This window comes from Leptosomus discolor, chromosome 2 (genome assembly GCF_034619465.1).
Source record: "Leptosomus discolor isolate bLepDis1 chromosome 2, bLepDis1.hap2, whole genome shotgun sequence".
Classification (NCBI taxonomy): domain Eukaryota; kingdom Metazoa; phylum Chordata; class Aves; order Leptosomiformes; family Leptosomidae; genus Leptosomus; species Leptosomus discolor.
Genome location: NC_141392.1, coordinates 48,463,113 through 48,479,994, shown reverse-complemented (window position 1 = coordinate 48,479,994; position 16,882 = coordinate 48,463,113). Strand labels below are relative to the sequence as shown.

The 16,882-nt window shown below is 38.2% G+C and overlaps 1 protein-coding gene across 14 annotated transcripts in view; it reads left to right on the top strand.

The window, feature by feature from the left end:
- Window positions 1–16,882, top strand: part of AFDN (afadin, adherens junction formation factor) — a 131,236-nt gene that overhangs the window by 103,186 nt on the left and 11,168 nt on the right. For 11 of the 14 annotated variants that reach the window (XM_086461042.1, XM_086461040.1, XM_086461039.1 and 8 more), the window contains 7 exons: window positions 5,736–5,801; window positions 5,960–6,033; window positions 6,523–6,641; window positions 7,692–7,886; window positions 8,145–8,236; window positions 8,675–8,863; window positions 12,151–13,173. In XM_086461042.1, the coding sequence (XP_086317168.1) occupies window positions 5,736–5,801; window positions 5,960–6,033; window positions 6,523–6,641; window positions 7,692–7,886; window positions 8,145–8,236; window positions 8,675–8,863; window positions 12,151–13,173 (1,758 nt within the window). Of the gene's footprint in view, window positions 1–5,735; window positions 5,802–5,959; window positions 6,034–6,522; window positions 6,642–7,691; window positions 7,887–8,144; window positions 8,237–8,674; window positions 8,864–12,150; window positions 13,174–15,037; window positions 15,074–16,882 lie in introns of those variants that run through there. The other 3 variants (XM_086461036.1, XM_086461047.1, XM_086461050.1) reach the window with 3 other exon arrangements.

The following is a 16,882-nucleotide window of genomic DNA, read 5'->3' as shown; positions in this document are numbered from 1 at the left end:
TTGGCATTTTTTGTATTGCTTATTAAACAGAAGGCTTCCGTAGTGGAAGTTCACATATGTGTGCTAAACATGGGTGAATATAAAAGATTAACAATTCCTGGCTCTTACTTTCCTTCTCAAGGCAGGCTTTTGGTTCTAAGAGTGAAAAGCCCAGTTCGGGGTCTGATGTGAAAAGCGTACCTGATACTCACCCTATATATTCACAGTCCCTGATGATTACACGTTTATTAGCACAGGTACAGAGTTGCTGTAACGTGATAAAAGTTGTCACAACAGCTTAACAAGAATGATGTCACCTCCCCTTATTGATCCAGGCCCTTCGTAGCAACCCTCTTCCTATACGGTTATGAACAGTCATGCTGTACTGTAAACAATTTGAGGAAGCTGGTTTGGTTGAAAACAAAGCTTTTATTTGGGAGGAGGGGGCCTGGGGACAGGGGTCAGCATAGCTTTCAGCCAGGTCTGTTGTGGGACCCGCCACAACACAGTAGTGCCTGTGAAGGACCAAGTGTGAGACAGCACAGGAGCAAGCAGGTGGGTTTCTTTCTGACACTCTGTATGAGTGCACTGCTAGTGTTGTTGTAATTAATAAAACATTTTTTAAAAAAACACTGAAATGTGTAAATACTGCTCCACTGCTGGCCTCCAAATTTAGTTCTCTGTCCTTTATGTAGTTTTTGTTATCTGGGTTGTTCTTTTACACTGATTATTTAACTGTATTGTAAAAGCACAGAATGGAGGTGTTTCTCATTTTGAAGCTTAGGTCTAATGTACTTGAGGTATCAGAATTTTTGAGTATCATGTTCCCTTTCTTCACTCCACAATTCACTGTTTGTCTAATTTTGATCAGCTAATACCTGCCTTATAAATCTTTTTTTCCCTATGGTTCTTTGCTTTATCTGTGCATTATAACAATTGATACCATTTAGAGCTAACAAAGGAGGTCTCCAGAGTAGAGTGCTAATGCTTATGCTGTTCAAGAATATTCTCACCCAGGCGAACTGAAGCAGCAGTAGTAGCTGTGTGGGTTTTTTCCAGTTATACATCTTGAAAATTTTCCTTAAATTATTATTGAAGGGGAAGGAATTCCCAAATTTTTCCTCAAAAGGGTACTGTTGTTTCACTGTCTGCAGGAATTGTGGGGAAAAAGTTGCTTCAAGTGTGAAAGAAAACAGATAGATTGGTAGCACTAGAGAGTTTACTACTGTGGATGAGGCTCCCCCCATCTAGAATTTACTGCATAATTTTTTGAAAAATACTTATAAAGGTTTTTGTGGGTTTTGTATTTGGCTGCATATATTTGAAAAAATGTGCTGTAGGTTCCAGTATGTTAATTTTGGGGTGGAGGGAATAAACCGTCTTGTTATGCTTAATAGATTCTTGTTTTCCACAGTCACCTTAACTTCTCTACACTTGTGTTCTTCTGGTCGAACTAACAGCTTTACAGATACACATGCTTCTTGTTCAGGACTGGAGGAAAATAAAGTGAATTGAAAACAATGTTTGCTGTATTATTGCTACCAATACACGCGTGTCATTGCTCTGTTTTGTTTGTGGGGGAACAGTTTTAGTTAAGCTGACCTTCACATTCCTTTGAAAGAAAAGCATGTTAATAAGCAGCTTACAAAGAAATCTGTATTATTGTAATGTCAGTAAATGATAGGAGAAAAATCCATGAGGTGTGTATGAGAATTTTTGCTCACTCTGGAGTTTAGTATGCATGCCAAACTACATGTTATCCTCTTTGTGTCCTTAATAACTGTAGATTTCTTTCTAGTGCAGTATCCTGAAGGTGGGACTGAAGAAAAATTAAATCTGTTTCAATAGAATTTAGCAATTGTGGTTCAAATTACTATAAAGCTTAGGGTAAAAGTTGAAGGAAGATGGTGAGTTAACTTTGAGGATGCTTGGTGAGAAGCTTCCCAAGCGTAAGTGAGAGCACAGACATGTTGTCAGAAACATATTAAATGTCATGTCAATTAGGCAGAGAAGGAACTCATTTGTCCTAATAATATATGAGTAGATGTGGTAGCTGGTAAAGATTTTTTTAATGTTGTCTGAATGGAGATTTATTTTTAAATCATTTTTTATGCTTTCAAAATTCATTAGTTTTATATTAAGTGAGATGACTTGGAGCTAACACATCTGCTCCTGACTTCTCGTAAAAGAGGAAAGGGATTGACAAACTGTATAGGCTTCATAAAAACATCAAAAAAGAAGGAACAAGGAGTAAAATGTCAGCTCCTTCAAATTGCAATGATGAATTACTGTAAGGCTTAGAGTATAGGAACTGTTAAAGCAAAAATCCATCTGATCTGGTATCTTCCAGCTGTAGGGTATTTAGCCAAAGAGCATAACAAAACAAGCATAAGATGGTTCCTCCTGGTTTCTAGCTTTCTGTAATTTCAGAATTTCTTTCAGAGTGCATTGTATCTGTATCTTCTGTATCAGAAGAAGAAGAAATTCTTCTGAAAGCCCTTCAAAGTCTGTACCATGAATCTCTGATCTTTTTTGTGCATGTTTATACACTTTTGCATCTAGAGCAGTCTTGTTCCTGGCAGTTTCCCAATTTAATTATGAAAACCTATGGAAAATGTTTTGGGGTTGTTTGGTTGGGGTTTGTTGTGTTTTGTGTTGTTTTTTCCTTGGGTTTTGCTTGGTTATTTTGTTTTTACTTTTTAAAATATTCTAGCTGTGGTAGCATGAGTAAGAAAGCATTCTCTGATGGCTATCAGAGACATGATAAATAATCCAGTCTGTGCCACTCATAATCCTGTAGACCTTCACCTCCTTGATTGCTGCTACACTGAGGAGTCCGTGTTTATTTAGTTGGTTCTCTCGAGAAAGCTATTCCATGTTTCTGATCATCCTTGTTATCCTCTGAGCCTCATGGTTCTGATGGTGTCATTTTGTAAGGGAGTAATCAGAATTATAAAGTTTTCTTAATGTGAACCTTTAGATTTTTAGTGACTGTGCTGGTTTCTGATTTGTTTGTTCTTTTCTATTAGTTCTGTTGGCTTCCAGGTATTTGAGCTGATTATGTGAAGATGTCTCTGAAAACAGTGACTAAAAAGGTCTTTCTCGAGGTGTTAAAGCCAGTTTAGGAACTGTTATATGGATAGTTGTGCAGTTGCAGATGTTTATCTCATCACTGTCTGGAAACCAGTGCACATAACATGGGCTTAAACAGAACATTTCAACTTCATTTAATGTGCACTAACAAACATAATCAAGCATAACAAAGGTGGTATGTATGGATGTAGTGTCTAATGCAATTAATGAGTACCAAAGTCACAATCCCAAAATTGCTTGATTAATACGTGCAGTGTTTTAAGGGACAATGCTCTTCCAGAGTCTTGCTCTTTTTTGTTTTTTACCTAATCTTTGACTATTAGGCACATCTTTGTCTGAATTCCTTGACCCAAGGGGATGAGATTCTTGTCAGCATCCTTTGAAATTAGGCTGAATAAAAGCAGTATCAAGCCTAGGTGGCTTCAGAGGCTTCTGGTTAGTCTTGGTCAGTCTGGCCTCCAAGAAAAGCTGCTGTTTGGTCCCTGCAATTATGTGTAACTACATGGTGCATGAGGTAGTAACTACAAGGATGGATGAGTGAGTTGCTGTTGACTCTTGTCCTTTGGAAATAAAGGAGCTTGCCCTCTAGGTGTATTTAGTGGTTGGAGGCAGAGGAAGGAGCACATGAACAAAATCATCTTAATTTTCAGTTCCCAACAAGGGGAGGTGGTAACTGGTTCTGCTGACAGTGCCCTGATGGGGACCAGTTCCTTACAAGGTTGGAGCATTACTTCTATTTGCCCCAGTGAAATACACTTTCCCCCCATTATTGCTCCAGTGTTCAGCATCATGTGATCTTTCTCTAACTTTTGGTTTTGACTTACCCAATATATTTTCTATACAATAAATTTAGTTACATTATTGTTTGCCCTTTTTCTGGAACACTTGGAGCATGGTGAACAGCACATTGATTTAGAGAGTCTGAAAACTTCCTTTCCTTGTGAAAACTAACAACTTCCTATCCGTTGTTGAACCAGTTATTACTATGAAGGACAAGTTCCTTCTTAGCCCATATCACCTTAAATTCTTGAAGAACTCCTGGTAAGAGATCTTGGAAGTCTAGGTGTTCTGTCAACCAGATCATCCTTCCCCGTGTGCTTCTTGGTTTTTTGCAGAGAAAAAGAGATTTGTGAAGCATGATTTCATTTTTCATTATATTTATCTAGCTGTCTTCCGACTTGTTTTTCTCATAACTCTAACTGATTTTTCTGGTATGAAGTTAAAAATATTCTGCAGTTACCTCGATGTTTCTTTAGAGCCCTTTGGAAAACCAAACAAAAAGTAACTGAATTTTTTTTATTTGCCTTTATATTTCTTCCAGACAGAGTGGTTAGTTCATTTATTTATTGTATATTTTTTCTTTTTTTTTTTTTTCCTGCAAGTACAGCTTAAGCAATTGTTATGAAAAATTTGGACATGTAGAATGTTAATCTGGAATCATGGGACTCGAAGGAATTCCTTTTCTGTGGCTTTTGGGATTACCTCAAGATTTAATGAATAAAACTAAGTCATTCACTTGCTTAGAAAACGGCGTAACACTAGCTTTTGAATAATCTTCACCTTGATTTTTATTTTACATTATTCTGACAGTGGGAGCAATGGATGCTTTTGCTACCAAAAGAAAAGAGTTGGAAAAGCTGGGGAGAAAAAAGGAAGAGGAAGTTGCATATTCAATATCAAAGCAACTTTGGGGTTATTTTAGAAAATGACGTTACATTAAAAACTCTGCTCTGTTGAAAGCTCACTTAGCACTTTGCTTCCAAGTGCCTTGCAGAGTAAAATGGCACTGTTTGCTATAGTAGGTAATGAAATCACAAGTGATGGTCTTACAATATAAGTGACAATTTGAAGGTTTGTGATACTAACATTGAGACTGATCTGTGTGGTGTCTTGTAAATTGGAGCATGTGGATGATGCAACAGCATGTCTTGAGTAGATGCTTCTGTTCTCTTGAATCTGTTGGTTGTCTCGCAATAAGTTCACTGTTAACAGTCCTTTGAAAATTTAGCAGAATACTTTGAGGCAAATGTTTTATGGACAAAATTGCATGGTTTTGCAGTAGACTTACATATTGGCTCTGGCAGCTCTAAAAGACTTATTAATTATAATGCCTGCTTTACTTGTTTATTGTAAAGCTAAAGGCACTGTGTGTTTCTTTAAACTAGCTCCTTTACAGTCCTAACGAGTGTGAAAAGCATTTCTATTCCTTTTTCTTGTAATCTGCCATTTACATTGTTTCATTTGAGTATTAGCAAGGGAAACAGTGCAGTCTTATGAAACATAATACATAGAGGTATAAAAAATAATAGCATGCATGTGAAAGTGCAAATAAGTATTTCTTATTAGGATGGGACTAGAACACACTTCTAAAGTATAAGTTTTAGTTAATGTATTTTCTTTCTTATTCAAGCTTGCATTAAGACCAAATATTCTTTACTTCTAACAATGCTCACAGGTTCAATAGACCTAATATTAAAATTTTCTTTTGCCTTTAAATTAATGTAACTTTTTTCTATGTAATTGGGTTTTTTTCCAGTTTGTGGATATATAAAAGCAATGAGAACTTAGAGGCTTACCTAGCCATGTAAAATTCAGATTAACACTTGTGGAATGCTTAAGAGATCAAATATAAATGTAATAAATTAATGCCTCTTTCTCTGTAGGGTGCTGGTCAAGACAAACTTGGAATATACGTCAAGTCTGTTGTGAAAGGAGGTGCTGCAGATGTGGTTAGTAATATTCTTAAGTATCAGAAGTTCAAAGGTAGAAAGATCCTTTGAAAATGCTTTTAAATCCATCATTTACTAGTATGTGTGAATAATTATTTTAATTTAGACCATGTTAGCATTGGTGTATGAATCTTCTTCTCTCTTGAATACCTATTTAGGATGGTCGCCTCGCTGCAGGGGATCAGTTGCTTAGTGTGGATGGTCGAAGTTTGGTGGGCCTGTCCCAGGAAAGGTATGGAATGCTTTCCTTGACTGGCTTTACATGAAGAAAATGCTAGAGTAATAGTTTACTGAAAAGGGCTGAAGCTGTTTTTTTTTACGTGATAGGCTTTGTCTTGGCTTTTTATAACTGCCTATGAGTAACTTTAGTAGCAAGTTCAACTGTTTGTGTAGTATTTGCTGTATATGATACAGGATATCTATATAGAAGAGATTGTATTACACGTTTGGACTTCAGTATTGAGCAAACCTTACTTAGCTCTTAATTTTCGATATTTGGCTTCTGATCTTTAACTGCAGAAATCTGAAAGAGTACTTGCCTGTAGGTTTTGTCTGTGTAATAAGTGTTTTAAGTATTAATCAGAAAAAGAGTGGTTTGTCAAACAAAAGATTATTAGAATAAAGGTGAGGAAATCATGGCATAAAAACTGGTAATGAGGAGATTTAAGTAATACGGAGCCTAACTTTATTTCGTTTTATTTGCTTTGGCTTTTTATTGCAGGGCAGCAGAACTTATGACTAGGACAGGTTCTGTAGTAACACTAGAAGTAGCAAAACAAGGAGCAATTTACCATGGTCTGGCAACCCTGCTTAATCAGCCATCCCCAATGATGCAAAGAGGTAAAAATGCTAATATTATTTATGTTGATAACAGCTTTATAAGTCCTAGAATGTAGAAAATATATAATTCACAGTAGCTTGCCAAATACTACAAAAATAATAAATCAGAAAAGAAATGTAGTTGCACAGGAAAGAAGCTTTTCCTTTCTTATCAAAATTTATCTGGTTTTGAATATTGTTTGAAATTATGCTAGTCTAATCATTAGTAAATGCTTTGCATATGTACCTTTTAAAAAAGTACATGATGCATTTAAACACAATTTGGGTTTGCAGTAATTTTTGTTTAACAAAAGGAATATAATGAATACAAAGGGCATTAAACTTCAATGGCTTTTTTTATCCCTTTTTCATAAAAGCTTCTCTCTGGTTATAATGAAGTCATATTCTGAGAACAGGAGAGTACAATGTAATTACTAAGAGAGAAATAAATAGAAACAGAAGCCCCTGGAACATGTTTTGCTATTGAATTTTTTTATTATTATTATTTTTAAACTAGAAATATTTAAATGTATGTTTCTAAGTTTCTGTCTGATCGTAAGAAGTTCTTGGATGTTTCTCCGATGTTAACATTTTATCATCCTACTTCAGTGAACTAACAAAAGACATATTTAAGTCTTACATAAAATAATGTTGTAAAGGAAATAATTTTGTAAAGGAAGACCTTTTCTACATAGAAGGTAGTACTGCAGTATAGAAAAGAATGGGTTAAAAGAATAAATCCTTATTATCACAGTTTACAACACCATCCCAGATGCCATATGCCTCTGAGTCAGCAAGAGGCTTTTCAGTAAAGCACAATTGGCTTTTCCAAATATTATGGTACCTTTTCAAAAGCTCTTTTGAAGCATACAAATCAAAGGAATCCTATGTAGTTGATACAAGAGTTGGGATTGTGTGTCTGAAGAAGTAAAGATTTTAAAATCTAGCATTTGCTTTACTGGGAACTCATTTTTTAATCGTAAATGCAAGGTAGCTGGGGTTTGAAAAAGAATATACTAGACAGTAATTAATATAAGTGAAAGGGGGAAAATACATATCCAACTGTTACAGTTTCTGACCGCCGTGGCTCAGGTAAACCCCGACCAAAGAGTGAAGGTTTTGAGCTGTATAACAACTCCACTCAAAATGGGTCACCTGAGAGCCCTCAGCTGCCGTGGACGGAGTACAGTGAACCAAAGAAGCTGCCAGGGGATGATAGATTAATGAAGAACAGAGCAGATCATCGCTCCAGTCCCAATGTAGCAAGTAAGTAAGATCATCCTTCTTTTAAGGGTAGATGCCTCCTCCACTAGTTTTAGAGGATGTTGAATTCAAAAAGGGGATGATTGTGTTTAAAAACAGCTTAAGTTTAAAATGCCAACAGAGTAGTAACATTTGAAGTAAGCCTCTTGTTAGAACTATTCAAAGGAAAAATCGTAGTTATTTTGTGAATACTATTATTTTATTAAGTTATGTAAATTATTATTAACAGTCATGTAAATGCTTCCTTTAACTTTCCAACAGATCAGCCTCCAAGCCCTGGGGGAAAGAACGCTTACGCATCTGGAACTACCACCAAAATAACCTCAGTCTCTACTGGAAATCTTTGTACAGAGGTCAGAAGTGGCAAGCAAAATGCTAGCTATTAAACTTTCTTTAGCGATCAATAGCGTCAGTGTGCTTGAGTCAAACCAGCCTTCGTTAACTATTTGAACATAATGCTAGTGCTAGTAACTGGGTGGCAGTTTTGCTTATTACAGTTAATGAATGGTTGAGAAGGCTTCGAGTGATTTTTATTAAATTTTGTTCATGAAGTTGTCCTTGTGATTTCTTAGGTTTGTACAGTATTGCGTACTGGTTTTCAGACTATAAAAACATGAGTCATAGCCACAATTATATTTGGTACTGGACAACCTCTTTATCTCCTGTTCCAGACAAATAATGCTGTTGTGAGCCAAAAGGAAACATTTGGAAAATGCATTTTTAGAATAATATTCCGTACAGATCTGTGTGATTAGAAAATTCTACCTTATGTTCTTTCTACCGTTTTTCAGGAACAGACTCTGCCCCCACGACCTGAAGCTTATCCCATCCCAACACAGACTTATACTAGAGAATATTTCACATTCCCAGCTTCAAAGTCCCAGGATCGAATGGGTCCAGCTCAGAGTCAGTGGCCAAATTATGAAGAAAAACCACAGGTCCAGGCAGAAAGTAATCATTCAATCAATGCTACGATGCAGGTGAGAAGTAATTTCTTTCAATATAAGAAAAAAAAAACAGAAAGAAACTGCTCAATTTCCACAGCCAGGCTGCTAGAGACGTTTTTGCAGAACAGTCAACTCTCTATAATCTCTGAGCTGTTGAGGACAAACTATACCACAGGGCGGGGAACAACTGTACTTTTGCCAAGATTGGTTTGGGTTCAGAAACCCGATTCTTACCCGCCCCCCCCCCCCCCCTTTTATTTTTTCCTTACCTCCCTTTCTTTTTTTTTCCTCCCCCCCTTTCTTTTTTTTTCCTCCCTTCCCCCCCTTTTTTTTTCCTCCCTTCCCCCCCTTTTTTTTTCCTCCCTTCCCCCCTTTTCTTTTTTCCTCCCTTCCCCCCCTTTTTTTTTCCTCCCTTCCCCCCCTTTTTTTTCCTCCCTTCCCCCCCTTTTTTTTCCTCCCTTCCCCCCCTTTTTTTTCCTCCCTTCCCCCCCTTTTTTTTCCTCCCTTCCCCCCCTTTTTTTTCCTCCCTTCCCCCCCTTTTTTTTCCTCCCTTCCCCCCCTTTTTTTTCCTCCCTTCCCCCCCTTTTTTTTCCTCCCTTCCCCCCCTTTTTTTTTCCTCCCTTCCCCCCCTTTTTTTTTCCTCCCTTCCCCCCGCTTTTTTTTTCCTCCCTTCCCCCCGCTTTTTTTTTCCTCCCTTCCCCCCCTTTTCTTTTTTCCTCCCTTCCCCCCCTTTTCTTTTTTCCTCCCTTCCCCCCCTTTTCTTTTTTCCTCCCTTCCCCCCCTTTTCTTTTTTCCTCCCTTCCCCCCCTTTTCTTTTTTCCTCCCTTCCCCCCCTTTTCTTTTTTCCTCCCTTCCCCCCCTTTTCTTTTTTCCTCCCTTCCCCCCCTTTTCTTTTTTCCTCCATAGAATTTATATTACAATGTTCCACAGACCTGTTATCTGGGGTGCTTTTATCTCCATATTAGAGATAATGGGGTGTAAATGATTGTCTTGTAAAACATTTTGTGGTTTTCTGAAAAGCAAAGTAAATCTTTCACTCTTCCAAGAAAGTTTACATGGAAAAAGTTCTCCTTTGCCTGCAGGGTGCATTGTTTAAGTGACAAAGTGAAGTATTAAAAATGAAATAAAACAGTACTTTGAGACATATCCAAGGTCTTCACTGAAACCCATTCCTTGCTCTCAGTTTAAAAAAAAAAAAAAACAAACCAAAAAACCAAGTAAATTCAAGTTGCATCTATTATCAAAGTGGAGATGCTTCTTGACATGAAAAGAATTTACCCCCCACTGTACCTTTATAAATTCAAAAAATAATGTTTTCTGCTCTTTGTAAATGAGGACTTTACTCAAATCCATACAGGAAATTAAATCTGGATCTGCTAAATCCAGTCACTGGATCATATTTTTCTCTAATCCACCAGAAACTTAAAAATACAGAGAGAAACCTTTTTTTCAATTTCTTAATTTGTGATAAAAGCAGAGCCTTCCACCAGGCTTTTGGAGAACCAGTGTCATGTAAATTATCTTGAGATTGTGTCATAGGAGCAAAGTAAAGATTGATTATTGATTACTCACACATTATTGGAAATTGAATTTAGTAAAAAGTCAAGTGAATAAAGCCTTAGGGTTTTTTTTTCAGTATTATAGATATCAAATCCTAATTATTTCGTCTGTTAAGAAAATGGATGTTATACCCAAAGTTGGATGGTAATATTGAAGGAAAATGCTACAAGTTAAATGACTGTGGCAAATAGCCGTAGAAATATATTGCTGAATTTCCATGTTACTGAATCTCCTTCACATTTCATGATTTCATCTCACCTAATCTTAGTTGCATAGTTACCATCTAGGCACTGTCTGTCGATGATGGGACGGGGGAGGCTGGTACCTCCAGAGAATGGTTCCTATCCATTTGTCTTAATGGCATGAATTGCTGCCTGGACATGCGTCTCTCCCCTGCTTAAGACAAGCTTAAGTGAGTAGCTTAGGGGAGGTGGTTAAAACTGATGAGAGGAACCCCGTCTTTTAAAGTTGTTGACAGATACTGTGTTTGAGCTATGGTCTTAAGGCTAAATGCAGTGCAGAAAAGCAATTTCATAAAGCAAACAGAAGTTTTAGCTCCTTACAAGCATTGAAGGTGTACACAATTTTTCCATGCCATACAGTAGTTCTTTCAAGTTGAAAATTAGAGGAAAATAGACTTTTTTTTAAAAAAAAATCCTTTCAATCCTTACAGTGAGAACTGGGCTTGTAAAAAAAAGCTGCTGTAATCTACTGACTGATGTGAAATGCCTGTTTTCTGTTCTGAAGGCACTAGCAAACTGTTTGGCTAGGTGCATCTTTACAGCAAATCTAACACAAATAGCTGTGTGTTCAGCTCTGCTGGACTAATAGAGCATAAAAAATACACTTGTTCATCTCAAAGAAGGCATTCTTTAGGGGTCATGGTTAAGGTCATTGATGAAGGAAAAAGAAAAGGAGTTTGCTTTGTTAGTCTTCTCTCAGTTGTTGATAATTGGTACATTATGTGTTCAGTGCTTAGTAGTTCCTAACGTTCAAAGTATGAATATTTGCTTCAAGAAAATCATTAACAGATTTGATAAGCCTAACTTATGGTGCAGTGTTCCTTTTCAGGAGGTTGTACAGTGCAGTGAGACCCTGGGCTTGTGTAAAAGAAGGCTTTTAGTTTGACGCACTAAAAAAGCGACAAAAGTGCAGACCAATACACCCAGGCCCCAAGAGCAGGTAGAATTGGACCCGACTGCCCAAATTCTGTACCCGTGAATGGCACTGTAGTAATGAGAGGAGCTTCCCGCGGGTCATCTTGCCTGTTAATGGAGGAGGGTGGGCAGAGGCTTCCTTATCTCTGCCTCAGCAGCCTTTCTGTTTGCCTTCCCAATAGGAAAAATGTTCAGTCAAGCCAGCTGAAGGCTGAATGGCAGAGCTGGTATGCCTGAGCTGCTGTTCCGAGCTGCCAGGACTCTCGGTGCTTGCATGCAGGGGAGGGGATGTCAGGGATAGTCCTGAGAAATTGTGCGAGCTGGGGAGGTTTTCAGCTTAAGCTCCATTTTGCGTTCATCCTTCCTCCTGGTCCAAGTTTCCAGGCATTTCAGAGGTTGCAAAGTCTTCCACGACTTGAATGAGTTAAAAGGACTGAGAAGAATATTTTATTGTTGGTTTTGGGAAACTTACTGGGCATGGAAATGCTGAAATTCAGTAAAAGTAATTACCTTCAGTAATAAGAATGCGGTTTGTGAGCCATTTTCAAATATGTTTTAATATAGATTGGCTATGCAATACATGCCTTGTTTATTTTTTTCCAGCGTGTGGCTCGTTCCCAGGAAGAACTCAGAGATAAAGTTTTCCAGCCAGAGAGGAATCGTTTGGAAGTTGTTATACGGAAGGATGTAGAGTACATTGATCGGAAGTCAGACAGCGATCAGTGGATGAATTCATCTGTGGATTCTAGCACGTCTAGCCAAGAACACCTGAACCATTCATCCAAACCGGTCTCGCCTGGTTCTTGTTTAACTAAAAGTGGACCTGGCCGTTGGAAAACTCCAGCTACCAGCCAGCCAACTCCAGTGGCCATTTCCCAGCCCATCAGAACAGATCTTCCTCCTCCACCACCTCCTCCTCCAGTGCATTATGCAGCTGAATTTGAGGAACTACAAATGGATTTGCCTCTGCCTCCCCCTCCTCCTCCAAATCAGATAGGAGCACAAGCATCTTCCCAGGTAGCCGCTGCTGAGCGTAAAAAAAGAGAAGAGCATCAAAGGTGGTATGAAAAGGAAAAGGCACGTTTGGAAGAAGAACGAGAAAGGAAACGTCGTGAGCAGGAGAGAAAACTGGGCCAAATGCGTTCTCAGCCACTAATTCCTGGTCAGCCTGTGGTTCCCCCTATGTCTCTTCAACAAGTGAAATCGGAAAAACCTTCAACGTTGCAGAGGTCTCAAGAAACAGTCATTCGAGAGTTGCAGCCACAACAGCAGCCTCGGACTATTGAGCGGAGAGATCTGCAGTACATTACTATCAGCAAGGAAGAACTGTCCTCTAGTGATAGCCTCTCTCCAGATCCCTGGAAACGGGATGCTAAGGAGAAGCTGGAGAAGCAGCAACAGATGCACATTGTGGACATGCTGAGTAAAGAGATTCAGGAACTTCAGAACAAGCCTGATCGTACAGCAGAAGAAAATGACCGCCTCCGCAAACTCATGCTTGAGTGGCAGTTCCAAAAGCGACTTCAAGAATCAAAGCAAAAGGATGAAGATGATGATGAAGAGGAGGACGATGATGTGGATACTATGCTTATCATGCAGCGACTGGAGGCAGAAAGAAGAGCAAGGGTAAAAGGGGATAATCCTTTCTAGACAAAAGAATTGTAAATATATATGTCTTGGTGGGTTCTTTGGCTTTGTCTGAGTATTTTGATGTTCTTACGGGGTAAAGGAGGATGAAGCTTTCTTAAATACCTTGAATTTTAAAATTGCTAACTTACAGTGACTTCACCAGTTAAGTGATGTATTATGAAAGTACCATAAATACCTATTGCAGAATTCAAGTTGGCAGTCAAATTTACTTTTCTGGTTGCGAGGGAAGAAATTCTCTTCAGATAAAGGGATTTTGCCATGTGCCTGCAGTAGGATTAGAAGGTTAAATGTGGCAGGACTTTGCTTACAGGAAGGTAAGCAAAACCATGTGAAATTATGAAAGTCTCTGGGAGAATCAGGAACAAAAATAGTGGGTTCCCCCCCCCAACCCCCAAATATATTTACCTCTAAGAGTTCTTATTTATAGTCTCGGACCTGAACACAACCACCGAATGAATGCTCTTGCCAGGGAAGAGTGAACTGAACTGAGATTCCACCTGGTCTGCTCCAAGTAAAGGCTGGGCTATTGGGCAGCTGCTACCTCTGCCTTTACCACCACCTCAGTGGTGACCCCAGCCGTGCTGGGGGGAAGCATTAGGTTTAGCCATGTGGTTTTGGGTGTTGTAACAACTAATACACCCTGTCTAGAACTGCAGCTCATACATACCTGGATTTTGTGTGGTGTCCAGTTTAACTGGTGTCTGACAAGGTTTGCTTGCTTTAGCTTCAGTACTGTGAAAGCTTATAATACATGGTAGGATAATACAGCTGAATAGTAGGATGAAGTTTTTATCACTCTGGTGGTGGCTGTTGTCTCTCAATCTGTTAAATCTATTGTTGCTGAGAAACAATATCTGTAGGAAAACTTGTTTTTCTTTTCTGAATAATAGCATGGATACTAAAGTTGCATACCAATAGCTATGCTTTGATAGGCTTACAAACTAGCTCTGTAATATGCTGAGTGTCTTCTGTTTGTTTATCTTGAAAAGTTGACTTAATTCTATGATAAGCAATTTTTAATTCTAAGAAATGTTTGGACATACTTTTTTTGACATTCAAAATACCTAACAGCTTGAGTAGTGTGTCTGAGTTCAGGATTGTCTTGGCAGCTTGATTTCCTAAACTTACTCTTCTCATATTTGCTGCAGTCTGCATTGCTTTCCTTTTTTCTTGTGGCTAACTTTATTACTGTGTAAAACAATAGATACCTCAGACTTGGAAACTGAAGAAAGGAAAAGCTAAATATATCTTTGGCAAACAGGTTGCATTGAAGCCCAGCATCGCTAACATGTAATTTGTAGTATATAGGCGGTTACCTATGGACATAAAAAAATCCTTGTAAAACTGCCATTTTAACAAACACTGTCTTAAAAATTTTACTGTAGCAAGGCTAAAAAAGCCATGTGTCATTAATAGCAAGCCAGTTGTATTGCATAACATTATATCAGTCTTCTCTGCAAGTGCTGGATTTGAAATACTATTTGTGCATAAAGTTCTTCCAGCATTTTGGAACATTTTGAATCTAAAAAGGTAACAGTTGTCTTGAACTGAAGTAAGGTTTGCATTTCGGTTACACTTCACTGTCTATGCTACTAGAGATGCAATAAGTAGCATCTCTGGAGAATTACTGAGGTTTTGAATGAGTCAAACCAATACTGATAACAATTTCGGATTATTTGATTGTTTTCATTTCTGTATTTCAGGATTATGTCTATTCAGTTCTTCATTCTAAAGCAGCTGACAACAAATAAAAGAAAATGCTTTTGAAATAGCACAAGTCTAACCTATCTTTATTTTCACTGTGCATATTTCTTTTTTTCCCTTTTCTTACTACCTGCAGCAGACTGCTGTGCCAGCAATCTCTGTTCTAGATTTGGTATGTTTGTTTCCTTCTCTTCAATATCTCTTTCCCGTTTCAATTCCTGATGTTATTAATAACCTCCGTGTGTTTTGGATGATGATTTGGCATCTTTGGGTGTTCAAAAAAATCATTGTGATACAATAAGCAGTGAGTTAACTGTAAGCATGCATTTGAATGTTTCCAGATGTGGTGACTCCTTTCCCTACGTTTCCTTCCTTTTAGATGTTGTGTTCTGCTTGCAGGCTAGATTTGTTTGTTGTAGGAGTGGTCTAATACAAGACTGTGTATTTGATGTTTTGTGCAATCGTGTTTATAAAATCTTATTAATAACTTTGAATGAACAGGCTGTGATTTCCTCCCTTCCCTTCCCTGCCCCTTAGAAGAGCTCTAGCAACACCATTCCTTTCCAATTTGAAGTGAAATTGTCCTGAGAGCCTAATAATACAGCATACTGTTGGAACAAATGCTGAAACCCTGTTGTTTACAGGTGTTACAGTTTTCTCATTAAAGTAAAAATGGATTGTAACTCAGAATTACTTCTGAACTAGTATTTCCAAGCAGGTCACATAAACATGCAGTTATTAAGTTACCATATAATTTCAGTTCCAGTTGGTTAATATCATTCTCTTGCATCTAAAACATGACAGGCTTTCAAATTGGAGCAGTAATTGCTACGACTCCAGCTAATTCTGTATTTTATTGCTCTCATTGGAATTTGGTAAATGGAAGAAGAGTTCTGTAGTCTTCTAGAGAAGACATACATCCCCTTCGAAGTGTATTTCTGTATAATTAGTATACCAATTTGAAAGAAAGGTAATGCCTGCAAGTCCTGTTAGTATAATTAATTTGTGCTGCTGGGAAAAAACTGTAAGTATGTCTATTCCAAATATAGATTTGGATATTTGGCACTGCTTTATTTAAAAGGTGATTGGGTTTTGGTTTGGGTTTTTTTAAATGCACACTTCAGATAACTTAGTGTGTCTGAGGCGTTTGGGTTTGTATCTGCGTGGTACATGAGCATTAAGCAGTTGACAGCAGTGAAACAGGTGAAGCATGTCAGCTTTCTGAATCAATGGACAAGCCAGGAGTCACAGATTTTTCAGACTTAGTATCTATCAATATTTTTTCTTATTACTACTCATATGGTTTTTTGCCTGAGCCTTGATCCCCAGAGCTGCGACTGGATAGATAAAGTACTTTGCCAAGCAGGCTGTAAACTTCTGGATCTCTCTGCGACAGGCGGTTGTGAAGGCAGACGGTACCATCAGATTTAAAAATGGATTAGACAGATTCATAGACATCACGCCTGTGAGCAGCTACTCAAAGGATTACACAAGGCTGTACCAGCTGACATCTCTAGTACTATGCTGAACGCTGGGCACATCCTAGAAAAAAATTACCAGGCTCATATGCAGCTGCTCTTCCCATGGTCAGAGAGAGAATAGCATGCTAGAGGATCCATGGCCTGTATCAGTTGGATTTATTAGGTTCATAAATTTATCTTTAGAAAAGGAAAGCAAACTAATTCTGAAATAGATGATGTTGAATGCTATATCCAGCAAATGCTACCCCCTCCCCCCCCGCCACCCAGTGTCACCATTTTCATACTGTTCACGTGATTTTCTGGGCATAGTTGCGTCTGTCCTATGCCACTTCATGTACCCAAGCAATTACTACTTTGTTTCTAGGAAAAAAACTTTCAAATGCTCGGTGGTTTTTACGTATGTCTAACGTGAGCGTTGGTGATAGCTGTTCTGCTAATTACAAAGCTGATGAAAGGTGATGAATAGTTAATGCGTGAATTGTCAACTTGGCTCTTGTGTT